This window comes from Zophobas morio, unplaced genomic scaffold, assembly GCF_036711695.1.
Source record: "Zophobas morio isolate AGI-343-1 ecotype UQ-CSIRO unplaced genomic scaffold, CSIRO_AGI_Zmor_V1 ptg000038l, whole genome shotgun sequence".
NCBI classification, from domain to species: Eukaryota; Metazoa; Arthropoda; class Insecta; order Coleoptera; family Tenebrionidae; genus Zophobas; species Zophobas morio.
Genome location: NW_026972143.1, coordinates 2,591,733 through 2,619,647, shown reverse-complemented (window position 1 = coordinate 2,619,647; position 27,915 = coordinate 2,591,733). Strand labels below are relative to the sequence as shown.

At 32.5% G+C, this 27,915-nt stretch overlaps 1 protein-coding gene across 2 annotated transcripts in view; it reads left to right on the top strand.

Moving 5' to 3' along the window:
* The window catches only part of LOC135139884 (polycomb group protein Psc-like), an 80,760-nt gene extending 61,861 nt beyond the window's left edge, over positions 1-18,899 (top strand). For both annotated transcript variants that reach the window (XM_064070234.1, XM_064070236.1), the window contains 3 exons: positions 10,563-10,740; positions 16,791-16,871; positions 16,925-18,899. In XM_064070234.1, coding sequence (XP_063926304.1) covers positions 10,563-10,740; positions 16,791-16,871; positions 16,925-18,700 — 2,035 coding nt within the window. In that variant the 3' untranslated portion in view covers positions 18,701-18,899. The remainder of the gene's footprint in view (positions 1-10,562; positions 10,741-16,790; positions 16,872-16,924) is intronic.
* Positions 18,900-27,915: the final 9,016 nt, after the last annotated feature.

Below are 27,915 nucleotides of genomic sequence, written 5' to 3'. Positions count from 1 at the left end.
AGCCATAGTTTTTTCAATTTCAATAGCAAAAAAGGCTTAGGCACTCTAGTGCTTTCAATTAATTTCAGAAAACAATACCAAGGCCCCGACGATTTTTCTTTTCATATTCTAAAAAAAAAAAAAATTAGCAAAATACAAGAGATCTTTAATATCATATTAAAGAACATGACTGGTGTCAAAGATTGTTTCATACTTAAACAAAATATGAGAAATTTCCGAGATTTTTTCAAATTATTTTATAACTAAAACATTGGGAACCCTGAAGATTCTTTCACATTACACACCAACACCCCTAATTTTAATCTTTTTCGAAAATAAAACATTCGGAAGCCATAAGATTCTTTAAGTACGGAAGTAAAAATCTATAGAATACATAGGAGAAAAACTAGTTTGAGAGGCAGTTAGAAATGTCAAATATTCACAATTTTTTTCAAAATTTACAAAAAGTTGAACTTTTTATTGTTAAGATTTACTTAGCGAGAAATAAGTTTCTACAAGATTGTATTTTGTCTTTGCTTACTCTGTTTTGTTCTATTAAAAGACATCAACGTTTGAAAGTTTTTTGAGAAATACTTTTTGGGCTGTGACATATCAGGTATTTCAACTGCCTCGTTAGATACATCGTCGCCCGAGAACTTGTATGATCCACAGACCGGAGCGCGCGCAAGCCAATGTCGACTCTATAAGCCTCCAAAAATTCTGCGGGAAATAGTTATTATTTAGATGCTTTTGATTACACACATCTCACATGCTTCACTCGATTTTGACATGCAACTATTTTTTGTTTAACTAAGAATTAATTCTTTCATTGCGTTTGATACTAACGTCCTAAATTAGCAATACTAGTGGAACAATAATCATGCAGTAGATTTTTTTTGGGAAAGTATAGTTATTTTCATGTTTTAGCAGCAATGTGTTCTATTTTCTATTAATTTTTACATATTTTCAGTCACAATTTTAGTAGTTATTTTTACTTTTATTTTTAGCAATAATAAATAGTCCAAACATGAAAAAATCAAAAAAATAAAAATTGGAAAATCTAAAATTTAGAAATCGAGAAATTGAACAATCGTATAATTGAAAAATCGAAACATCGAAAAACTGGAAAATCGAAAAATTAAAAAAAAAATGAAATATCAGAAATTTAATGAATTCCGAAAATTGAAAAACTGAAATATGCATAGAAAAACTGAAAACTCGAGAAATCGAAAAATGTAGAATTTTAAAAATTGGAAAATTAAAATATCGAAAAGTTGAAATATTGCGAAATCGTATCATCGAAACATCGGACAATTGAGAAATCGAAAAATAAAAAAATGGAGAAATCGAAAATTTGAAGAATGGAAAAATTGAAAATGTCAAAAATTAAAATACTGAAAAATTGAAGCATCAAAAGTTGAAAAATCGAAAAACCGAAAAGCCGAAAAATCTCAATAATGTATTTATAAACCACAAGTTCATGATTATGCTACTAAAAAATTGATAACGTCATCTCAAAATTTTGCCGAATAAATTCTACTAAAAATGTGCAAAATATGATGAGTTTTTACTTGTAATTTGTCATTGCATTCATATTTTTTAGATTTGCTTTAGGTGGCTCAAAAAAATTAATGAATGAGTCAATTTATTCTATTGCTTAAATCAGGAATGACTCACTCTATTTTCCCAGAAATTTTGGGAATACTGTAATTTTTAGTCTAATCCACATTGATTTACATGTCCTTGCAAAATGTTGATGATTTCATCACAAAATTGTGTACCTAAAGTAAAAATTTAACTCGAAAATGTTGGATATGTTTCATTGTATTTTAGGTGCGAGGGAAGTTCTGTCGACACAACTTTTCACCAATGTTTTTTGCTGTTATTTTTGAACATAAACAGTTTATTTTATGACCTGATCGATTTTCTGTACTGTGATTGTATATTCGTCTTTTATTCTTTTAACATTTTTCTTAAAATTTGTTCTTCCCAAATTGGAAGCTCTCGTTTTTTTTGTCAACAATTGCGTAAACAACAAAAAATCGTAGCGTTTAATTAACGAATCATCATTCCCAGAACAAAACCAACAAAGCTTTCCCCAAGCTGTACACGTACAATCCGGTTCAAGCCCACGATATTTTTCCCATCTCGTGTTAAGTAAAAACTGTAAAACTTTCAATCTGTTTAATTCAGGAGCTTAATTAGGAAAGTTTCAAATTGCTTTAGCATATAACAACTTTTGCGAGTTGTCAGCTTAAATTTCCAGCTTCATCTCTTCTAAATTTCCCGGAATGCTTACCAGTAGTTGTTTGATTTGTTGGTGTAAATGTGGAGAAGTTTATGAATTGCGAGATTCGTGCCGGAATTCCCGACACGAAGCGTGGAATGATCATGTTTTGCGAGCACAGAAGAAACAAACACTGCGACTTATTATCCGTTTTGTATTAAAATACGAGGTGAAATCGATCAGAATCGACGGTTTCTTTAGAAAAGTTAATAAAGTTTCTCCGCGAGTTAAACTCTCCGAATTTAAGACCTTCCATCTCGTCGAAACTCCTTGACTCAATTAAAATATCTTACTTCCCCTTGAGTTACCAAAATTGCTAAAAATTAGTTATTGCTAGCGCGTTTGTGAGGTAAATACGTCACAAAACGTCATATAGCGAGCGTTCACTCCCGCCTACGTATATTTCTGCTGCGTTATGAGGTAATCAATCGCTTTGTTAAATAAATAAAACCGTTTATTGTATATCGCACAGGTATGAGTTTTATTGTTGCACGCTACGAATGCAAGTGTTCATTGTGTATTTCAATTTCGACAGAATTGAACCGAATGCAGAATTCATTGGAACTTCTATTTGCATGCAGCTCTCATCTGAAACGATAATAAATATTACATAAGGATTCATGAAAAATTCTGTTCCTGCAATTTAACAAATCGCGCCGCGATTGTATGAAATATCGACGGCGAGGTGGAAATTTATTTGGAGTGAATGCGATCGGAAGGATTCTGTTTACGGTTTTGGATTTTGTTGTGTTCGAACAAAAACGGCAGAATGCATGCATTGAGGCCGAAAGCGGCGTGGAGCGGCGATGCTGCAATCAGAAATGGTCTATAAATAATCGACGAAAAGAACTGCCAAAATTGCGGCGAGCTGATTCATGCAGCCTTGGGTTAGATGTGACGGGTTTTAGGAGATAATGTGGGTAATGTTTGCGAAGTCGCGATTAAACGGAGGGATTTATTGGGTTTTTGGTTTGTTATTACGGGTTTATGGGTTAATGAGTCGGGGTTTCGGGGTTATGAATGCGAAAAGTTCCGTGTTTAGAGTTGGCTAATAACAATTTTTTCACTTTTTTTTTATTGTTTTCCAAATACGGGTATACGAAATTAAATTAGATCAAGTTAAGTCAGGTTGCAGATAATGTTATGTAATGTAAGTGTAATATGTAATACGAAATGTAACTGACAGTGGAAGTCGGGTCAGGTTTCGCTAGATCAGGTTTGATCAAGTTTGGTCTCGCTGGATCAAGCGTTTTACCATCTACACGATATTTCTAAAATATGTACATATAAAATGGCACAACAATCAGTCTAGTAGTTTTGAGTTAGCTTTCTAATAAAAATCGCCGATCGAAAACAGACAGACAGAAATTTTTCATTCTTACAATACTTCCATAGCTTACGATCGGGTCGTAAAAAATATAAATTATAATAGTCGTAGTGTAAGAAAAAAATGAACTCGCAACCTTTGCATTGTTAGCTCGCGAATCATCTGAGCCATCCAGCACTTCTCAATTTTTGTCCTCTTCAATTTTACGATTTTTTAATATCTGAATTTTTTTGGATATTTCTTTCAGTTTTGAGATTTTTCAAATATTTCGATTTTTCAACTTTTCGTTTTTTGGATTTTATCGATTTTTTACTTTTTGGATTTTCAATTTGTCGACTGTTTTATATTTCGATTTCTCAGTTTTTCAACTTTTCGATGATTTAATTTTCCAATGTTTAACGTTCCAAATTTTTTGATTTCTCGAATTTTCTGTTCTTTATTTCAGTTTTTCAATTTTCCGAATTTTTAAATACATATTCGATTTTTTAGTTGTTTGAATTCTGGATTTATCGAATTCCGATGTTTCGATTCATCAATTTTTCAATTTTTAACTTTTCTTTTCTTTATTTCTCAATTTTTGAATATTTCTTTCAGTTTTGGGATTTTTCAATATTTCGATTCTTCGACTTTTTGATGTTTCGACTTCTGGATTTTTCGATTTCTTAAGTTTTGGATCTTCAGTTTTTCGTTTTCTAAATTTTAGATTTTTCAATTTTTCGAGATTTTTTCAATTTGTTCATTCTTCAAATCTTTGATTTCTCAATTTTCCGATGTTTCAAAAATACGATTTCTCAATTTTTGTCTTCTTCAATTTTACGATTTTTAAATATTTCGATTTTTCAATTTTTCAAATTTTGACGTTTTTAAATTTTCAGTTTTCCGATTTCTGAAATAATCTTTTTTATTTTCCAATTTTCCGACTTCTCAATTTTTTTATTTTTTCAATTTTTTGGATATTTCTTTCAGTTTTGAGATTTTTCAAATATCTCGATTTTTCGACTTTTCGATTTTTGGATTTTATCGATTTTTTACTTTTTGGATTTTCAATTTTTCATTGTTTTAATTTTCCAATTTAAAACATTCCAAGTTTTTCGATTTCTCGAGTTTTCAGTTCTTTATTCAGTTTTTCAATTTTCCGAATTTTTTAATTTTCGATTTTTCAATTTTTTGAATTCTGGATTTTTCGAGTTCCGATGTTTCGATTTATCAATTTTTCAATTTTTAACTTTTCTTCTCTTTGTTTCTCAATTTTTGGATATTTCTTTCAGTTTTGGGATTTTTCAATATTTCGATTCTTCGACTTCTGGATTTTTCGATTTCTTAATTTTTGGTTCTTCAGTTTTTCGTCTTCTAAACTTTGGATTTTTCAATATTTCGATATTTCTTTCAATTTTGGGCTTTTTCAATTTGTCCACTCTTCAAATTTTCGATTTCTCAATTTTTTTGTTTTTCGATTTCTCAGTTTTCCGAAGTTGCAATAATACGATTTCTCAATTTCTGCCGTCTTCAATTTTACGATTTTTAAATACATATTTTGATTTTTCAATTTTTCAAATTTTGACGTTTCTAAATTCTCAGTTATCCGATTTCTGAAGTACTTTTTTTTATTTTGTCATTTTCCGACTTTCCAAAGTTTCAATTTTTTCAATTCTTCAATTTTTCGATTTTTCAGGTTTTTGATTTTTCAATTTAATTTCGATTTTTTAAGCTTGCGATTTTTCAACTTTGCTTTTTTAATTTTTCGATTTCGCAATTTTCCAATTTTTTAATTTCTCAATTTTTTGAATATTTCTGTCAGTTTTGAGATTTTTCAAATATTTCGATTTTTCGACTTTTCTATTTTTAGACTCCTGGATTTTTTGATTTCTCGATTTTTACTTTTTGGATTTTCAATTTTCCATTAAACTTTAGATTTTTCAACTTTTCGGTGTTTTAATTTTCCAATTTTTAACTTTCCAAGTTTTTTCGATTTCTCGAGTTTTCAGTTCTTCTTCATTTCAATTTGTCAATTTTCCGATTTTTAAAATTTTTGATTTTCCAATTTTTCTTTTTCAATTTTTTGATTTCTGGATTTATCGAATTTCAGATGTTTCGATGTTTTGATTGTTCAATTTCTCGATTGATCAATTTTTCAATTTTTAATTTTTCTTCGCGGCTTTCGTTTAATCAATTTCTTGATCGTTTGATTTTTCGATTTCTCCATGTCTCAGTTTTTGAATTTTTCGATGTTTCGATTTTTGGATTTCTCGGCTTTTCGATTTTTTACATTTGGGCCTTTCAGTTTTTCTATTTTCCAGTTTTTCGATGTTTCGATTTTTCATTTATACGATTTTACAATTTTTCATTTTTTTTATATATACCTACTGGGATTTTTAAATTTTAGATTTTCGAATTTTTATTTTGTGATTTTTTGATGTTTGGATTTCTCGATCTTTCAATTCTACAATATTTTAATTGTTCAATGTTTTAAATTTTAGACTTTTGGATTTCTCGATTTTTTGATTTTTCAGTTCTTCAGTATGTCTATTTTTCAATTTTTCAATTTTTGACTTTGCTAAATTTTCAGTTTTCCGATTTCTCAATTAATCTATTTTTGATTTTCCCATTTCTTGACATCACAAAGTTTCGGATTTTCAGTTCTTCAATTGTTTGATTTTTCGATTTTTCGACTTTGCTTTTTTGGGTTTTCGATTTCTTAAATGTCCAGTTTTTTTATTTCACAATTTTTGGATATTTCTTTCAGTTTTAGGATTTTTTAACACACATGTATTTCGATTCTTCGACTTTTCGATTTTTCGACTTCTGGATTTTTCGATTTTTCGCTTTCTTAATTTTTGGATTTTCAGTTTTTCGTTTTTTAAACTTTAAATTTTTCAATTTTTCGATATTTCTTTCAATTTTGGGCTTTTTCAATTCTTCATTCTTCAAATTTTCGATTTCTCGATTTTTTTATTTTTCGAGATCTCAATTTTCCGATTTTTCAATGATACGATTACTCAATTTTTGTCCCCTTCAAATTTACGATTTTTAAATATGCATTTCGATTTTTCAATTTTTCAAATTTTGACGTTTCTAAATTTTCAGTTTTCCGAGTTCAGAAGTAATCTTTTTTTATTTTCCCATTTTCCGACTTCCCAAACTTTCGATTTTTTCAATTCTTCAATTTTTCGATGTTTCAGGTTTTTGATTTTTCAATTTAATTTCGATTTTTTAAACTTAGGATTTTTCGACTTTGCTTTTATTTGATTTCTCAATGTTCCAAGTTTCTAATTTCTCAATTTTTTGGATATTTCTTTTAGTTGTGGGATTTTTCAAATATTTCAATTTTGCGACTTTCGATCTTTGGACTCCTGGATTTTTTGATTTCTCGATTTTTTTACTTTTTGGATTTTCAATTTTTCCCACTTTTTCAATTTTTCGATGCTTTTATTTTTCAATTTGTAAATTTTGTGTTTTTCAATTTTTAACTTTTCTTCTCGGCTTTCGTCTAATCAATTTCTCGATCCTCTGATTTCGATTTCTCGGTGTCTCAGTTTTTGAATTTTTCGATGTTTCGATTTTTACTTTTGGGTTTCAATTTTTCGATTTTCCAATTTTTGGATGTTTCGATTTTTCAGTTATACAATTTTACAATTTTTCAATTTTTTTATATACTGGGGTTTAGATATTCCGATTTCTCGATTTTTTTATTGTTCAGTTCTTGAGTATTTCTATTTTTCAATTTTTGACGTTGCTAATTTTTCAGTTTTCCGATTTCTCATTTAAGCGATGTTTAATTTTTCCATTTCTTGACATCACAACGTTTCGATTTTTCAACTTTGCCTTTTGATTTTTCGATTTCAGCTTTGGGATTTTTAATATTTCGGTTCTACGACTTTTCGATTTTTCGACTTCTGGATTTTGCGATATTTTAATTTTTGGATTTTCAGTTTTTCGTTTTTTAATCTTTAAATTTTTCAATTTTTCGATTGTTTTATATTTCGATTTCTTAATTTTTCAACTTTTCGATATTTTAATTCTTGAATTTTTAAAATTCTAGTTTTTAGTTTTTCTATATTTTAATTTTTCAATTTTCCGAATTTTAAAATTTTCGATTTTTCAATTTTTTGAGATCCCGATTTGTAGAGATTCGGATGTTTCAAAGTTTTGATTGTTCAATCTCTCGATTTATCAATTTTTCCATTTTTAACTTTTCGATTTTGGCCTATTTATAATTCAAAACATCGAAAAATTGGAAAATCGAAACATCAAAAAATAAATGGGAAAATCAAAAATTAAAAAATTCCGAAAATTGAAAAATTGAAATATAGAAGAACTGAAAACTCAAGAAATGAAAAAAGCTAAAATTTTAAAAATTGAGAAGTTGAAATACCGAAAGGTTGAAAAATTGAGAAATCTAAAAGCTTTTAAACGAAAAATTGAAAATCCAAAAAGTAAAAAGTCTAGAAATCGAAAAACCCAGAACTGAAAAAAATCGAAAAGTCGAAATACTAATAAATCCCAAAATTCAAGTATCGAAAAATTGAAAAAAAGAAGTAAAATTGCAGAATCGAAAAACTGAAAAATCACAAAATAGAACGAAATATCCAAAAATTGGGAAATTCAAAAATTGAAAAATTGGGAAATCGGAAAGTCAAAAAAGCAAAGTCGAAAAATCAAAAACTTCAAAAATCAAAACATTGAAAAATCTAAAAGTTGAAGAACTGAAAAATCGAACTTTGAGAAGTCGAGAAATGGGAAAATAAAAAAATAGATTAATTGAGAAATCGGAAAACTGAAAATACAGAAACGTCAAAATTTGAAAAATTAAAAAATATTGAAGAACTGAAAAATCGAAAAATCAAAATCTAAAATTTGAAACATTGAAAAATTAAAATATCGTAAAATTGAAAAATGGAGGCTTCCAAACATCAAAAAATCAAAAAAATAAAAATTTGAAATTTTAAAAAAATCGAGAAATCGAAACTCGAAAATTTAAAAAATTGGAAAATTGAAAAATCGGATAATTCAAAAACCATAACACCGAAAAGCCGAAAAGTAAAAAATCGACAAACCGAATATCGAAAAATCAAAAGATCGAGAGATCGAGGAGTCGAAAATCGATATAAAAAACCACCAAAATTGTGACTCAAAATATCTAAAAATTAATAGAAAATAGAACACAATGCATCTAAAACATAATAATTCTGACCGCTTATTAGAGTCGACATTGGCCTGACTGCACTCCAGTTTGTGGATCAAACAAGTTCTCAGGCGACGATTGGCAACAGACAAGTAATCTTCGAAACCGGATAGATGGCTGCGAAATTTTAAATCTATATTTTAAGAATATCGTGTATATACTTCCATCGACAATTTGATGCGTTATCTCAATATTTTGTTAGTAAATCCTATATAAAATGTTGAGAATAATATGTTTCTGTTCCTGTGGTTTATTAATGGGGTGCTATTTTTAACATTACGTACACCAAAATTTTACCTATACTATTCATATAACAAAAAAAATCGTCTAGTAGGTCTTCAAATTTGTTTTTAAAATAAAGACCCTTTATTTGACACTTATTTCACCGTAATCGAGTCAATTGAACAGAGAACGCGTTGGTCTTGCAATATAATTTTTTTAACATAAAATATCAAGAGTTACTAGACAACTTTTTTTCTTAATCATATGAAATTAGAAACTAGAAAATCGCTTGGCCTGAAATGATTTGTTGATTGATGAAATGTTGATAAAAAAGTACATAGTGTCATAGCCTGGATTAATTTGGAGAATCAGACTTTAGCTTGACATAAATGACAGTTGCGCGTAATATAAAGTTCAGCTGCAGCGCAATTATCCTAAAGGTATAAAAGCAGCAGTAGCCTCATTAAGATTCCGACTGCTTTTAGATCTTCAGAGATGTTCCATTAATATTCATTGTATATTGAATTGTTCCTAATAAAACTTTTATGTGATCGTAAGGTATCGTGAGTAATCGAATGAGCAATAGAGTAGAAAGAAGATTTTGAATTTTGATTAAAAAAAAAAAGTCGACGAAGAACCAGTCTAATGAATTATGTTGATGTTTCAGTTCTTGTTCCGTGTATTCGCTCCCTTAGCTCAATGAACAGAATGTGCATATTCTATCCCGTGTTCTCAATTGATTTTATTGTAGGGCGCCTAGCTTTCAGCATCCATTATAAGATTAAAACTATTTAACCCACAAATAATGCATCTTAAGCTCTTGTTTGAGTGAGTTGTTCAATTTTCCAAATTAATTGTGCGTATAATTAATTTCAAAACAACCACAAATTAAACAGAAGCAGCCTCAAAATTCGTAGAAATAACTGCTATGTAAATACAACCAACCACAATTTGCATAATTACCTCCAACAGTAAAAAGCGAAAACCTTGAAGAAATTAAAAATCACACGAAAAATCCGATTACGCCAACAACACGCCGAACTAAATCCGAACTCACGTTTTCGATCCGACAATAAAACCGTCTCTTTTTTTCCCCCGCCGAAAAAACACTTCCATCTCGCTTCTCACCCTTAAACGGTTAATTAAATGCCCAGTTAATTATCCGGCAACTTGTTGTTCCCGACGTTCCCCACGTCCTCTCCTCCGTCTCGCTCTTCCGCTCGGCGTTTGCGCAACCTCGACCTCGCCTCACCGTAGATAACACGTAACGTTCCTCTGTGATAAGATCGTACAGATCGCATCGTCCCAACAGGTGGCCAATTATGCGCATTACGTTTTCGGTGATCGACTGCAAGGCGCTGTGACGTCACCGACGTCGTGACGTCGTGGACGTTATCGTCGTTACCCCGTTTCGGCGTTCCGGGCCTTCGGAAGGTCTCGCCGCTCGCCAACCGTGAAACTCGAAACAGCTGTTGCAGAGGAAGAATATTATTATGGTTCTTCCGTCTCGCTTTTGTCGGCTTTTGTCGGTATTGTGTATTCTTACTGGTTTTGCTTGGTTGCAGCGACGACTCGGCCCCAGGTGCTATCCCCTCGCTGGCGACGACGCAGAAGGGCGCCGGCGGCGAGGAGGTCCAGGATAACCCGATGAAGAGGTATCTGGAGTGCCCGGCCATGTGCAGGATAGAGGTGCTGAAGAAGTTCGTCAGGAATAAGTATAACGTGGACACGAATCTCTTTCATGTGAGTTGGGGTTATCGGGGTTTTTTGTTGTGGGTCAGAGGAGGCAGAGTAAAGCGTCACTTACACGTGTTCGCCGGCGGGCAGCAATTAAGTATGCAACGGACGTGGTGCTCACGTAAAAAAGGTGGACAGTTTTGAATTCGAAAAGCTGCGCTTTGTCTGAAATTCGACGAGCCCAAACATAATTTGTGATTAAGTTGTGTGGCATGTCGGTGATTAAATCACACTGATAAGTGATAAATATCAAAAAATGATTGTTCAGTTACAAGATTCATTAATTTTATTAAATAAATAAGGTAAAATTTACGCTACGTGAGTTAAAAATATCGAGAGAGCAATTAAAAATACAGCAATTAAAGGCAGCTATGGATCTTTGAAAGTTTGTCTTTGATCATTGCATTATCAACTCAAGTTTTTTAAATAAATGATTTATTTTATTCTCAGGGACGTAAACGTCATTCGTAAACGTTCTTATAAGACAGCTTTATTTGAAAAAAGAATATAAGAATGAATGCGAGCGCAGCGAACACATTAGGTGTTATTAAAGAGATTTTATTTTGTCTAAAAAAGGTAACTCCTGAAAATGTTTTATGCGAGTGCAGCGAGCACATTTAGGTGTTATTCAAAATTATTTGTCGATGTCTGGAAAGCTAAAGCATTATTAATCAGAAATTTTTAGTGCTGCGCTCACATTATTTTTTTTAAGTAGTATAAGTTTAGAGATTTATTAATTCAACAAAACCTAGAGGAATTCGCAAAGATTTTTTCTTAATCACTTCTATGAGATTTTAAAATTTTAAAAATCGAAGAATTGAAAAATTTAAAAATCGAAAAATCAAATATTTTAAAAACCGAACTCCGAAAAGTCGAAAAATTGAAAGATCAAGCAATCGAAACATCAAAAAATCGAAAAATTAAGATATAGAAAAAGTAAAAAATTCAGAAATTGAAAACCTCCCAGAATTGAAATGTTGGAAAAAGACCTCTAAAAATTAAAAAATCGAACCAATTTAAAATTCGAGATGCCCAGAAACTGAATCAGAAAACTGTAAAATTGAAAAATCAAAATTTTAAAAATTCGAAAAATAGAAAAGTCGAGAAATTAAAAAAATCCAAAATTTAAATGAGGAAAACTTACGAAACCGAAGAATTGAAAAATCGAAACATCGAACAAATATCGAAGAAATGAAAAATTGAGAAATCGAAAAGTCGAACAATCTAAAAATTGAGACATCGAAGTAGCCTAAAATCGAAAATTTTAAAAGTTACAAAATCAAAAATTGAAAAATTGAAAATAAAAAAAAAAATCGATAAATCGAAAAATTGAAAAATCGGCAAATTGAGCAATCGAAAAACTGGAAAACCGAAAAATTGAAAAATTCCGAAAATGAAATGACGAAAAATTGAAAAAGCGGAACATCGAAATTCGAAAACCTAAAACATCGAGAAATGAAACATCAAAAGATCGAGAAATCGAAAAGTCGAAAAATCTAAAAATTGAGACATCGAAGTAGCCTAAAATCGAAAAATCTAGAAGTTACAAAATCAAAAATTGAAAAATTGAAAATAAAATAAAAATCGATAAACCGAAAAATTGAAAAATCGGCAAATTGAGCAATCGAAAAACTGGAAAACCGAAAAATTGAAAAATTCCGAAAATGAAATGACGAAAAATTGAAAAAGCGGAACATCGAAATTCGAAAACCTAAAACATCGAGAAATGAAACATCAAAAGATCGAGAAATCGAAAAGTCGAAAAATCTAAAAATTGAGACATCGAAGTAGCCTAAAATCGAAAAATCTAAAAGTTACAAAATCAAAAATTGAAAAATTGAAAATAAAAAAAAACTATAAATCGAAAAATTGAAAAATCGGCAAATTGAGCAATCGAAAAACTGGAAACTCGAAAAATTGAAAAATTCCGAAAATGAAATGACGAAAAATTGAAAAAGCGGAACATCGAAATTCGAAAACCTAAAACATCGAGAAATCGAAAAGTCGAAAAATCTAAAAATTGAGACATCGAAGTAGCCTAAAATCGAAAAATCTAAAAGTTACAAAATCAAAAATTGAAAAATTGAAAATAAAAAACAAAAACGATAAATCGAAAAATTGAAAAATCGGCAAATTGAGCAATCTAAAAACTGGAAAATCGGAAAATTGAAAAATTCCGAAAATGAAATGACGAAAAATTGAAAAAGCGGAACATCGAAATTCGAAAACCTAAAATATCGAGAAATGGAACATCAAAAGATCGAGAAATCGAAAAGTCGAAAAATCTAAAAATTGAGACATCGAAGTAGCCTAAAATCGAAAAATCTAGAAGTTACAAAATCAAAAATTGAAAAATTGAAAATAAAAAAAAATCGATAAATCGAAAAATTGAAAAATCGGCAAATTGAGCAATCGAAAAACTGGAAACTCGAAAAATTGAAAAATTCCGAAAATGAAATGACGAAAAATTGAAAAAGCGGAACATCGAAATTTGAAAATCTAAAAACATCGAGAAATGAAACATCAAAAGATCGAGAAATCGAAAAGTCGAAAAGTCAAAAAATTGGGTAACGAAATAGTCTGTTGAAAAATCAACATAAAAATTGAAAAATCGGCAAGTTGCAGAATCGAAAAACTAGAAAATCCAGAAAATTGAAAAACTCCCAGAATTGAACTGTTGAAAAAAAGAGACATCTAAAAATCGAAAGGTCGAACAAATTTAAAAATCGAGATATCAAGAAATCAAAATCAAAAGACTGTAAAATTGAAAAATCAAAATTTTAAAAATTTGAAAAATAGAAATATCGAAGAATTGGAAAATTGAAAAGTCGAGAAATTAAAAAAATCCAAAATTGAAATGACGAAAATTTACGAAATAGAAAAATTGAAATATTTTGAAACATCGAAGAACTGAAAAATTGAGAAATCGGAAAATTGAACAATCGAAAAACTGAAACTTCGAGAAACGAAAGATCAAAAGGGCGAGAAATTGAAAAGTCGAAAAATCAAAAATTGAGACATCGAAGTAGCCTAAAATCGAAAAATCTAAAAGTTACAAAATCAAAAATTGAAAAATTGAAAATAAGAAAATCGATAAATCGAAAAATTGAAAAATCGGTAAATTGAGCAATCGAGAAATTGAAAAATTCCGAAAATGAAATGACGAAAAATTGGAAAATCGAAAAAGGGAAAAATCTAAAAATTGGATAAACGAAATAGCCTAAAATCGAAAAACCGACAAGTTAAAAATTGAAAAATTGCAGAATCGAAAAACTCGAAAATCCAGAAAATCGAAAACTCCTAGCATTGAACTGTTGAAAAAAAGAGACATCTAAAAATCGAAAAGTCGAACAAATTAAAAATCGAGGTGCCAAGAAATCGAATCAAAAAACTGTAAAATTGAAAAATCAAAAATTTTAAAATTTGAAATATGGAAATATTGAGGAACTAAAAAATTGAAAAATCGAGAAATTAAAAGAATCCAAAATTGAAATGATGAAAACCTACGAAATCGAAAAATTGAAAAATCGAAATATCGAAGAACTGAAGCATCGAGAAACGAAAGATCAAAAGGGCTAGAAATCGAAGAGACGAAAAATCTAAAAATTGAGAAATCGAAAAGCCCAAAATCGAAAAATCTAAAAGTTACAAAGTTAAAAATTTAAAAATTGAAAATAAAAAAATCTATAAATTGAAAAATTGAAAAATCGGAAAATTGAAGAATCGAAAAACTGGAAAATCGAAAAATGGAAAAAGCGAAACATCGAAATTCGAAAAACTGAAACATCAAGAGAAGAAACATCAAAAGATGGAGAAATTAAAAATTTAAATCGAAAAATTTAAAAATTGCGAAAACGAAATAGCCCAAAATCGAAAAGTTAAAAATTGAAAAATTGAAAATAAAAGAATCCATAAATCGAAAAATTGAAAAATCCCGAAAATGAAATGAAAAATTGGAAAATCCAAAAATGGAGAAATCGAAACATCGAAATTTAAAAAACTGAAAAATCGAGAAACAAAACGTCAGAAGGTCGAGAAATCGAAAAGTCGAGAAATCTAAAAACTGGGTAAACGAAATCGCCTAAAATCGATAAATCGAAAAATGGAACAATTGTAATTTTGTAATCTCGATAAATCCAGAAATCGAAAAATTGAGAAATCAAAAAACTGAAAAATCAAAACTTAAAAATCGAAAGATCGAAAAACCGAAAAAGCTACAACCGAGAAGTCGAAATATGTATAAAAACACGAAGAAATCGAAACATCAAAAAACCGAAAAATCTAAAATTTAAAAATTCGAAAATTTGAAAAATAGCACTGAAAAATCGAAAAATGAAAAACCGAGAAATTGAAACATACGAAAATCGAAAAATTCAACAATTGAAAAGAAAAGTCTAAATTTTGAAAATCTATAAACTGAAAAATCGAAAAAGTAAAAATTCAGATCGAAAAATCGAAAGGTCGAAAAAGTGAGGAATTAAATATCGAAAAATTCGAGGAATCGAAGAAAAACTGAAGAATCTAAAAATTCAAAAACCCCAAAACTGAAACAGAGAAATTGAGAAGTCGAGAATTTGAAGAATCGAGACATCAACTTCGAAAAACCGAAAATTTAAAAATCGAAAAACCTAAACTTTGAAAAATCGAAAAATTGAGAAATCGAAAGTTGACAAATCGAGCAATAGAAAAGTCGGTGTCTAGGGTAAACACTCAAGATGGATTCATAAACCACAAGTTCAGGACTATGTTACTTTTTAAAATTTAAATAACATTTAAATATTTCGTGAAAATTGTAAGATGACATCATCAATTCCTGAGAATTTTGATTAACAGATTTACCGTGCTTCCAGAAATCTTAAAACGTTTTTTGGAGATGACGTCATTCCATTGTAGGTGGGCATGTTCAAACAAATTTTGATTGGCGTTTTACTATCTACATGATATTTCTAACATATATACAAAATTTGACAACAAACGATCCAGTAGTTTCGGAGATTATCGGACAGACGTTTCCCCTACTACGGTCCTGATCAGAAAAATGAAATCATTGTACAGAGCGGTAACGGCGACTTCGAACCACTGACATCACTTCATGTCCTTGATCACTATCATCAACTTTTTTCGGATATATACACGGTGTCTTTTTTATTTGATACAACTCTTGTAATTTTTATTTTTGAAAATAGCCGTTTATTCTCTGGACGTATTTGTATGCTTCAGTTCTCAGTTCCGGTAATCCCGGAAATGACACCAACTTAATATTTTTATATTCTAACTGAAAAATTAATGTTTTTTTATGAAAATCCAATAGCCGGACCACGTAAAAACGAGATGTCAGTCCTTGTTGAAAGAAAAAATAAAAAGTAACTCAATTAAGGAGACTGTCACGTACTTAAAAAAATCCGGCGGTAATTCGGTTAACACCGCGACAACATAAAAGTAATTTGATGTTTTAATTAATTAAATTAATTATCCAAACGAGTACGTGAAAAGCCTATGCTTACCAATCATATTTATCATGTACATATTCTGAATCGCTTCCTAGAACTTGAAAATTATGCCCGAATTAAATTAATTAAAAATAATAATACCGCTTAATCCGATTTAATTAACTAAATTCTAACATGCTTTACGGGCAAAAACGCCTCCAATTACCTTATCTATAGAAGCACTAATATGATTGACACTTTTTAGTGTCCACTTCTCCGAAATAGAGTTATCACTTCTCATTAAAAACAAATAATTATGAATAGAGATCACGTCGTCGGAACAAGTGGGATGGGCTCCGAACTGGTAACAAGATTTTAATCGCCGCTCATAAATTATACTGTCATTGAATATAATCAGCCGATCATCCGCTCGGAAATCCACACCGAGCATTTTTCATCGAACATCCTTTGAATCTTCAATTCTTAATAAATCCGTCACACCGCACAAAATCAATATCAGATGCATTGTGACGTCATCAAAAAATCCGCCACTATCCCAAATCGGAGTATCGACATTCTCCACAAACATATATTAGCAGCACGTGTCATGCATTAATTCTGTTCCAGATCGACATACTGTACAAAAGGGTTCCCCTTCCCGACCACTACACCCTCATCGACATCGGATACATATACTCGTGGAAAAGGGTAAGTCGTGTTTGGTTAGCCGGGTTTCGGCGGTTCTAACCCATGATGTTTAGAACGAACCCATGAAGTTCTTCTTCCGGATAACCGATATCAACAAGGTCGCTGAAAGGTTCGACTACTTCGACGGGAGGGTCTCCCCGGAGGTCGTCCATCCGAAGCAGAGCACCAAGGTGAAGAGGAAGGACGCTAGTCACGAGAAAAAGCCTGTCAAACAGGAGAAGAAAGAAGAGAAGAAGGAGGATAGCGCGAAAGTGGAGAAGAAAGAAGACAGTGCGAAGGCGGAAAAGAGTGATGTGATATTAAAACCGGAAATAACCGAAGAGATTAAAAATAAAATACAGAGTGACATTAAAGGTTCGGTGTACACGAACATCACGCTAAACCGCGAGGACAACGTCGAGATCATCACGAAAATCCAGAAAGTGTCGAATAAAGAAGGACAACCGATCGGGTTGAACATCATCAACCACACAGTGAAGAAGAACAAAGTACAAAGTAACAATAAGAGTGATTCTAAAGTAGTTCCTAGTAGTAGTAACGAAGACCCCAAACCCAAGACTGAAGACCCCAAGGACGACAAAGACAAAGAAAAGGAGGAAATCGAGAAGTCGAACTTCCTCAAGAACATCGAACTGACGGCGAAGAGCGCCCTCGAGAAAGACAAGAAAGAGAGACCATCAGTGCCCCCACCGCTCCCCTCGTCGTCGTCGTCGTCGTCGTCACAGAAGCGCAAAAACTCGAGCCCGATGAAAAACGACAAGAAACCGAAAATCGAGAAGAAGCCAATGAAGATAATAATCCAGCCGAAGACTATTCAGAACCCCACGGTGCGACAGATGGTCACCAACGTCAACCAAAACGCCAACAACATGTCGAAGATTGTCGAACAGACGACGACAAAAACTGATCTTCAGTCGTTAATTGACAACTGCAAGATCAACATTCCGGCGTCGCTGTCAATAACATTGAACGAAGGAGGGGAAGGGGGGGCCCGCACTCCCCCTTCGATCCCCCCCGTGAAGAACTACATCGAAATTTTGAAGCTCCCCGATAAGGAAAGCACCAACGAAAAGAAACAAGAAAAGACACTACAAAACCCTACGAAAGGTGTAATCAAAGACAAAAACCGGAACATACAGACGTTCCAGAAGATTTTTGAAGAGTCAATCGTGAAAAAGGTGGAAGGAAGTGCAAGTCCGACGAAAGGGGCAAAATCAACCCCTTTGGACCTCACTAGCACGAACGAACCAACCCCCAATAACAACAACAACAAGAGAAAAATTTTGGAAATAGCGTCACAACTACAGAAGAAGACTAAAATCGAACAGGAGAAGCAGAAGGAAGAAGGGTTGAATAAAATAAGTATCCCGAAACTGGCGACCCAGCGGACGCTCAAACCACCCTCGACTAAACACGAGTACGGGCAAAACCGCCCCCAGAACAGCGCCAGTCTCCACTCCTCCAGTCTGGGTTTAAACTACACCGTGTCGGTCAACCAGAGCAAGAACGGGGACACCAAAGGCCAGGACTCCAAGCGACTCACCCCCTCCACGTCGAAGAGCGTCGCTAAGAGCAAAAACAGCACGAACGGGGCGGTTTCCGCCCCCAAGGGCTTGACTCCGAACCAGCTCCTCGAGACTTACAATATCCAGAGTATGGCGCAGCTCACCGCGAGTTTGAATTTTAACGCGGCGGGTTATGGGGCCCTGCAGCACGCCATGTTGAGGCATAGCTGGTTGAATCAGGGGCCGCTCTTGCAGTTCGAGAAGTACATGCAGAGTCTGAGTGCGGCGCAGAGTAAACTTATGGGGAACATTAAGGAGAATTGACAGAGGGTTTGTTTTGTTGAGGGTTGTTGAGATGAGTTGTTATTTTGTCGTTTGGATTATGATGTCTTCTTAGTTTGGTCATTACTTAAGGACTTTTGTTAATGTTGTGTACTGTTATTTTCATTACACGTGAGTTATGATTGTATTATAATGTATGTACAATGTAGAATTTTAGATTAAGGGAAATGTAAATTATTTTGCAATTTTCATTAAAAAAACTACGGAAGAGGTGTGCTTTATTGGGGTGGGGGGGGTGGAAAAATGTGTGGAGAAGTTAAAGGTAAGTGTGTAAGTTGTTTTAAAAGTGTAGAAGAACAAGAGTTTTAATACTAAGGTAAGTTCACTTCACAGTCTGTGAAGGTAAAGAACAGGAAAATTTTGCTCTTTTTTCCTTCGCATTTTTGGCGTCTTTTTTAATTTTTTTTTCTACTTTTTTTTTTGGATATTTTTCGTCCTTTTTCTGCCGTTTTTTCGCCTTTTTTGTTGCTTTTAAGTTTTTTCGTCTTTTGAAACATGTTTGTCTTTTTTTCTCCCTTTTTCATAATAATTTTTGACGTTTTTTGGCTTTTTGTGGAACCTTTTCTATCGCTTTTTGTTCCCCTTTTTTAATAACATTTTTCTTCCGGGTTTTTATAGCCTTTTTCCCACATTTATAATCCGCATTTTTTGCTGTTTTTGTAATTTTTTGGCGCTTTCTTCATCTTCTGTTTTCATCTGTTGTTTTTTTCGCCTTTTCCCCTTTTTCATCCCCTGTTTTTCGGATATTTTGGAAGGTTTGCTTTGGCGTTTTTAGCTTCTTTAGTGGTCTTTTAGTCACCCGTTTTTCGTGTTCTTGTTACCTTTTTTCATAATTTTTGACGGTTTTCTAGTGCCACTTTCTCGCTATTTTTCCGTTTTTAGCGCCTTTTTTCTACATTTTTAGCGTTTCTTTTCGTTTTTTTTGTTCTCTTGCTACTTTTTTTATTTTTTTCTGTAGTTTTTGACTTTTTTTCCGTCGTTTTTTTTACTTTTTTTCTGGCGATTTATTCTGTCACTTTTTTACTCTTTTTTTGGTGTCTTTCGCGTTTTTTTTCAGTGACCTTGTTTAGTTGTCTTTTTTGTCGCCATTTTGTTGATCATGTTCTCCTTGCCCTTTTTTTCCATAATTTTTGCCTTTTTTTTGGCCTCTTTTCTGATGGCTCTTTTTCATCGCTTTTCTTTCGTATTTTGTTCCCTTTTTTAATCGCCCTTTATTCACGTTTTTATCATCCTTTTTCCGGGTTTCTATTCGCCTTTTTCCCACGTTTGTACAGTCTGTTTTTGTCTTTTCGTCCCTTGTTTTTCCGCCTTTTTTGGATTTTTTTGTACTGTTTTGGCGTTTTTTGCTTTTTAGTGGTCTTTTTCTGTCACCTTCTCAATTGCTTTTTCTGGTGGCCATTTCTGCTTTTTTCCATTTTTTAATCGCTTATTTTTTCGGGTTTTTCATCGCCTTTTCCCACATTTTTAGAGTCCCTCTTCGTATTTTTTTTTGTCATCTTTTTTGCTATTCTTTTTTTGCCTTCTTTTAGTCCCCTTTTTCGTTCTTATCTTTTGGGGTGTTTTGCTGCCTTTTTCGTGTTCTTGTTGCACAGTTTTTCGCTTTTTTAAGTAATTTTTGACGTTTTTTTTAGAGTTTTTTGGTGGTTCTTTTTGTTCCCTTTTTTTAAAATTTTTTCCCGCTTCTCATTTCACTTTTTTTTTTCTTTTTTTGTCCCACTTTCTTGTCATTCGCCACAATCAGTTTTATCGTAGCAAGTACTAGCCCTGCACACCCGTGCTATTCTCATTCAAACGATTTTATTTCTGTTGTGAAAGTAAAGAACAGAGGAAAATTTTACCGAAAAATAAAATCAAATTGGGTAAAGCTTCTGTATATTCAAATTTGGAAGTAATCAGGCAAGTAGTTTTGGAGATTACCTGTCTAGTAAATCCGCTAAGAAACAGACAGACGAACTGGAAGACCGACATTTTCGTATACTACGAACTGTAAAAATTATGGAATAAAATTTTTTGTCTGGCAGAAGTATAATTAGTTTTCAAGGTAGCTCAAAATCTGTGAAGGAAAAAAAAGAGGAAAATTTTGGAAATTTCAATTCAAACTTTTTACAAAGTGCTCCAGTTTTCCCCACAAACAATAGTTTTAACACTAAGATAGTTGAAATTCTGTGAAGTACAAAAAAAGAGGGAAATTTTAACGAAAAATATAAATCGAGCGGATAAAGAAAAATTCTTCAATTTTCCATTTATGACTTAATTGTTCCTGTATATCTAAAATTTCAAAGTAATGAGCCAAGTAGTTTTGGAGATTATCTGTCTTACAAAGCCGCTAACCGACAGACAGACGGAAGCGGAAGTCCGACATTTTCGTATACTACGAACTGTAAAAATTATGGAATAAAATTTTATGTCTGGCATAAGTACAATTAGTTTTCAATATGAAGAATACGAGAAAGAATTTTTCACCACACACGGAGAAACTTAATCAAAAATCAAAATTTTGGAAATTTCAATTCTAACTTTTTACACAAAGTGCTCCAGTTCTCCCCACAAACAATAGTTTTAACACTAACTTAGTTGAAACTCTGTGAAGTAAAAAAAAAGAGGGAAATTTTAACGAAAAATGGAAATCGAGCGGATAAAGAAAAATTCTTCAATTTTCCATTTATGAGTTAATAGTTTCTGTACATCTAAAATTTCAAAGTAATCAGCCAAGTAGTTTCGGAGATTATCTGTCTCACAAAGCCGCTAACCAACAGACAGACGGAAACGGAAAACCGATATTTTCGTATACTACGAACTGTAAAAATTATAGAACAAAATTTTAAGTCTGGCAGAAGTACAATTAGTTTTCAATATAAAGAATACGAGAAAGAATTTTTCACCACACACGAAGAAACTTAATCAAAAATGAAAATTTTGGATATTTCAATTCAAACTTTTTACAAAGTGCTTCAATTTTTCCCATAGACAATAGTCTTAACACTAACTTAGTTGAAATTCTGTGAAGTAAAAAAAAGAGGGAAATTTTAACGAAAAATATAAATCGAGCGTATAAAGAAAAACCCTTCCATTTTCCATTTATGACTTAATTGTTTCTGTATATCTAAAATTTCAAAGTAATCAGCCAAGTAGTTTTGGAGATTATCTGTCTCACAAAGCCGCTAACCAGCAGACAGACGGAAGTGGAAGTCCGACATTTTCGTATACCACGAACTGTAAAAATTATGGAATAAAATTTTATGTCTGGCAGAAGTACAATTAGTTTTCAACATGTATAATACGAGAAAGAATTTTTCACCACACACGGAGAAACTTAATCAAAAATCAAAATTTTGGAAATTTCAATTCAAACTTTTTACAAAATGCTCCAGTTTTCCCCACAAACAACAGTTTTAACAGTAAGATAGTTGAAATTCTGTGAAGTAAAAACAAGAGGGAAATTTTAACGAAAAATAGAAATCGAGAGGATAAAGAAAAATTGTTCCATTTTCCATTTATGACTTAATTGTTTCTGTATATCTAAAATTTCAAAGTAATCAGCCAAGTAGTTTTGGAGATTATCTGTCTCACAAAGCCGCTAACCAACAGACAGACGGAAACGGAAGACCGACATTTTCGTATACCACGAACTGTAAAAATTATGGAATAAAATTTTATGTCTGGCATAAGTACAATTAGTTTTCAATATGAAGAATACGAGAAAGAATTTTTCACCACACACGGAGAAACTTAATCAAAAATCAAAATTTTTGGAAATTTCAATTCTAACTTTTTACAAAGTGCTCCAGTTTTCCCCACAAACAATAGTTTTAACACTAAGATAGTTGAAATTCTGTGAAGTAGAAAAAAGATGGAAATTTTAACGAAAAAATAAAAATCGAACGGATAAAGAGAATATTCTTCAATTTTCCATTTATGAGTTAATAGTTTCTGTACATCTAAAATTTCAAAATAATACGCCAAGTAGTTTCGGAGATTATCTGTCTAGCAAAGCCGCTAATAGACAGACAGACGGAAATAGAAACCGACATTTTCGTATACTACGAACTGTAAAAATTATGGAATAAAATTTTGTCTGGTGGAAGTATACTTAATTTTCAATATACAGAGAAATTTATTTGAAATAAAAAATTTTGGGAATTTCAGTTCAAACTTTTTACAAAGTGCTCCAGTTTTCCCCAAAAACAAGTAGTTTTAACACTAAGGTAGTTCAGATTTTGTGAAGGAAAAGAAAAGAGGGAAATTTTAACGAAAAATAAAAATAGAGTGGTAAAGAAAATATTCTTCTATTTTCCAGGCGTGACTTAATAGCTTCTGCATTTCTAAAATTTCGAAGTAATCAGTCAAGTAGTTTCGGAGATAATCGGAGAAAGGATTTTTCACTACACAGAGAAATTAATTTAAGATTCAAAATTTTGGAAATTTCGGTTCATTTTTTTACGAAATGCTCCAGAGTTCTCCACAAACAATAGTTTTAACACTAAGGTAAGTACAAATTCTGTCAGAAAAAGAAAAGAAGAATATTTTTTCGGAAAATAAAAATAGAGTTGGTGAAGAAAATATTCTTCCATTTTCTAGGCATAACCTGTATATTTAAAACTTCAAAGTAATCAGCCAAGTAGTTTCGGAGAACATCTGTCTAACAAAGTCGCTAGCTCACAAACAAACAGAAAATGAAGACCGACATTTTCGTATACTATGAACTTTCAAAATTATGGAATAAAATTTTATATGTGGTGGAATATACCTAGTTTTCAAACTACAGGGTACGAGAAAGGATTTTTCACTACACATAGAAAAACTTATTTGAAATAAACAATAGTTTTAACACCAAGGTAAGTTCAAATTCTGTGAGGGAAAACAAAAGAGGAAAATTTTAACAAAAAATAAAGTTGACTAGGCAAAGAAAACATTCTATTTTCCAGGCGAAACTTAATACCTTTGCATACCTAAAATTTTAAAGTAATCAGCCAAGTACTTTCCGAGATTATTTGTATAGTTTGGGAAATTTCATTCTACCATATAAAATTTTTATTAGCAATAACGAGACTGACAGTAATACAATAGCAAGCGATATTTACAACTTAAAGTTGTCGCGTGCCGGTAATCCCCAGATGTTAGAAAACAGAGTTATCCAGGTCCGGACAGAGACCATCGTTACTCACGAATGAAAATAACCATTATTTTATTAGTACAACTACCTGCTAAATGTTCTCCGATAAATTTGAGTGAACTGGTGTGAGCCATTGTACTCCTGTGCGCCACGTTATTCTTAATAAAATTTTATAGGGCAGAATGAAATTTCCAAAACTGTACAACAAAGCCGCTAACGGACAAACAGACGGGAATGGCAGACCGACATTTTCGTATACTACAAACTGTAAACATTCTGGAATAGAATTTAATGTCTGGGGGATGTACAGATACTTAATTTTCAATATACGAGAAAGAATTTTTCAACATACACAGAAGAACTTTAATTAATTTTTTCAAAATTGTGAAAATTTCGTTCAATTTTTGCTTCAGTTTTCGAGTTTTCCCCACAAACAATAGCTTTAACACTAAGGTAAGTTCAAATTCTATGAAGGAAAAGAAAAAAGGAAAATGTTAACGAAAAGTAAAAATAGAGTGGGTAAAGAAAATATTCTTCTATTTTCCAGGCCTGACTTAATAGTTTCTATGTTTAAAATTTCGAAGTAATCAGTCAAGTAGTTTCGGAGATTTTATCTGTCTAACAAAGTTGCCAACGGACAGACAAAGATCAACATTTTCGTATACTACGAACTGTAAAAATTATGTAATAAAATTTTTGTCTGGGGAAGTACACTTAATTTTCAATATACAATGAACGAGAAGGAATTTTTCACCATACACAGAGAAGCTTATTTCCAAATCAATATTTTGGAAATTTCAATTCAAACAGTTAGTTAGTTCAGATATTAGGTATCTATTTAATAAAGCCTCTAATGGATAGACAAACGGAAATGGAAGACCGACATTTTCGTATACTACAAACTTTACAAATTGTATGACTGTCTGAAGTATACTTACAATTGTATGAGAAAACAGTCCTCGCAAATTTAGCTTGGACGCATAGTTTTAAATATAGTGAACGGTATTTACACAGACACTGAACTTCTTATTTGAGCCAACAATCACTCAGTACAAAAGTTGTTCGACAATATATAAAAAATCAAAAATTCTAGAAAATTTTACCTAAGAGTTTTGACATTAAAGTAAGTACAGATTCTGTTACCTAAGAAAAAGAAAAGAGGAAAATTTTAACAAAAAATAGAGTAAAGAAAATATTTTTCTGTTTCTTGGTCTTAATTTGATAGCCGGTAATACTATATGATAAAAAAAAGGCGTCTAGTGTGCCATGAAATTTATATTTAAAATAATTGCCTTGGCAATTTGACAGTTATTTGATCTTAACTGTCAAACTGAGCAAAAACGGCGTCGTGTTGCCAACATAACTTTCTTGGCATTAAATTTCAATGGGTAACATGAGATACAAACTAATTCGGGAATTTTCGAGAATCTTTTGACAGAATATCAACGCTTGCCGAAGATACCCGAACAAAAAAAGTCGACGTAAATTCGCGTGGGATGCATGGTTTTAAATATAGTGAACGATATTTGCACAAACAGAAAGTCACTTCGACATTTTCGCTGAATTTGGATTTCTTATTTGAGACAACAATCACTCAATTAAAAAAAAACATTTGACAGCTTTCTAATATTTAAAAAATTAAAATTGTAGAATATTTTAATCCGAAATTTTTACAAATTCCCCGAATTTCCTCCATAAATAAGAGTTTTAACACTAAAACAAACTCAGATTCTATGAAAAAAAAAGGAAAGTGGAAAATTTTAACGAGAAATAGACTAAAGAAAATGTTTTTCCGCTTTTCAGCGCGCGCGTGAATTAACTTGTAGTAGGGAGTTTTCAGCAATATTATTATTATTATTATTATTTTATTGTTCGTCCTATTATTATATTGTGCGAGAGTAATTCGGGAAAGTTCGACAAACTCCTAGAGTATTCGGAAGTTTTCGGCAAGCCTTGAAAAAATGTCAGCGATTGCCGAAAATACCCGAACAAAAAAAAGTCGTCGTAAATTCGCATGGGATGCATAGTTTTAAAAATAGTGCACGATATTTCCACAATCAGAAAGCCACTTCGACATTTTCGCAGAATCTGGACTTCTTATCTGAGCCAACAATCATTCAATATAAAAAAAAATCGTTTCAGCTTTCAAATATTAAAATAGACAATTTTAATTCGAAATTCCCCAAATTTCATCCACAAACGAGAGTTTTAAAACAAAACACTTTTGATTTACCTGATAGCCTGTAGTACTATATGACAAAAAAAAGTTGTCTAGTATGCTATGAAATCAATTTTTAAAATAATTATGTTGGCACTATAGTAATTTGACAATTATTTGATCAAAACTGTAAAACCGAACAAACAAGGCATTGTGTTGCCAACATAATTTCTTTTGACATTAAATTTCAATGGTTCTAGCAACATGACACAAACTAATTCGAGAATCTTCTGACAGAACAAATCAGCACCTGCCGAAGATACCCGAACATGAAATATTTCGTGGTAATTTCACGCGGAACGAATAGTTTTAAATATACTTCCAGGTGTGCACTTTTGCTAGATCATCCGGACTCGTTCGGAAAACTTCGCCAGTCTCGGGAATCTTCGTAACTATTGGCAAACGTCCCAACGCCTGCTGGCGCCTGCCGGAGTTCCCAAATTACTTCCGACACTAGCCGAAAATTCCTGAAATATACTCCCATTCGAAGTTCCCCGAACCACTCACGACACTCACCGAGGTCACGTGATTAGGTACATAAATTCTTAATCAAATCGTGGAAAACACGCACATGGTGCTTTTTGTTGAGGGTGCGTGAATTTAGGTAACAAATATAAGTGAAACATCCTGTATAAGCGGCTTGTGTAACTAAACGTGGCAACAACGCCGCATTATAACCCAGAACTGCCAACACCACTTCTACAATAATAGCCAACTCTGATTCCCAAATTACACACACATTAGCATTTGACAGAAGTCAGCCCGTATTACACGCTTCGCCTATTTTTAAATTCCAAACACTTATGTCACGGGACGCGTCAACTCCACACCATCCCCCCTCCACCCCCATACCCATCAACCCATCTCAATTGGCCTCCATTGTCCGCAAACCGACAGTCATGGGCCGCAAGCAACCTTCAATTGTTTCAAACCATTTAACCCGCAGTCAACAACTGTCAACCGTTTCCACAGCCTTCTTGCCACGCAGCACCTTTATCAATTTCCTCCGTAAACTTTCGTCCACGACCTACTTGATCACGTCCGACGACAAACAAACGAAAAACGCGTCCGTCGCCTGCTTAAAATATTCAACATAAATATTAAACAGTTTAGTGTTTAGTTCCACATTGAAGTTCCTATATGTGCTATGTTCCATAAATAGAACCGAAACGAATCCACGATAAGTAGAAAGAGATGGCGCGAGGTGAACGATTATGTCCGCGGGTGCGACAGAGAGGGTGGACGCGACGTGACGCACAGCCAACTTCATGATTCACACATAATCACATAAACGCGATTTTAGCCGGGAATTGTCGAAAGTGTATGTGCTAGAGCCGAGCGGCGTTGCCACGTCTGCGGGCGGAAAAACGCGAGTTGGGGTATAGAGCGAAACCGCGACGACAAAATGACGGTGTAAACACCCAAATAAGATAAATGTGACAACGCTGTTTAATATTAATCAAGTTTGACACTCAACCACAGCTTTCTTGATCTCCGTTTTATACTTGCCAACAACCCATAAACAAAAATCGCCTTTTTTTCAATAAATAGTAACAATTTTGGGACGAAATTTTAAACATAAGTCGTCCTTTATGTGTAAAGTACACCTACAATATTCAAATTGTTCCACGTAGTGTAATTACCCCACAAAAAAATACCCCAATTTGTTTAAAATTATATTACACGCCTCTGCGAGTTTCACGAATCGAAATTACGCGAGGCGTGTCGTTTCAAAGTAAACCACGCCTTTCAGTAAATTCCGACGAATGACGCGCTTGCGGGTTTAAAGAGGGGAGCGCTTCGCCAGTAGCGCGCGAGTGGGCGGAGTCGGGGCCTGTTTAGGAGGTCGCTAGTCTCCTTATACCT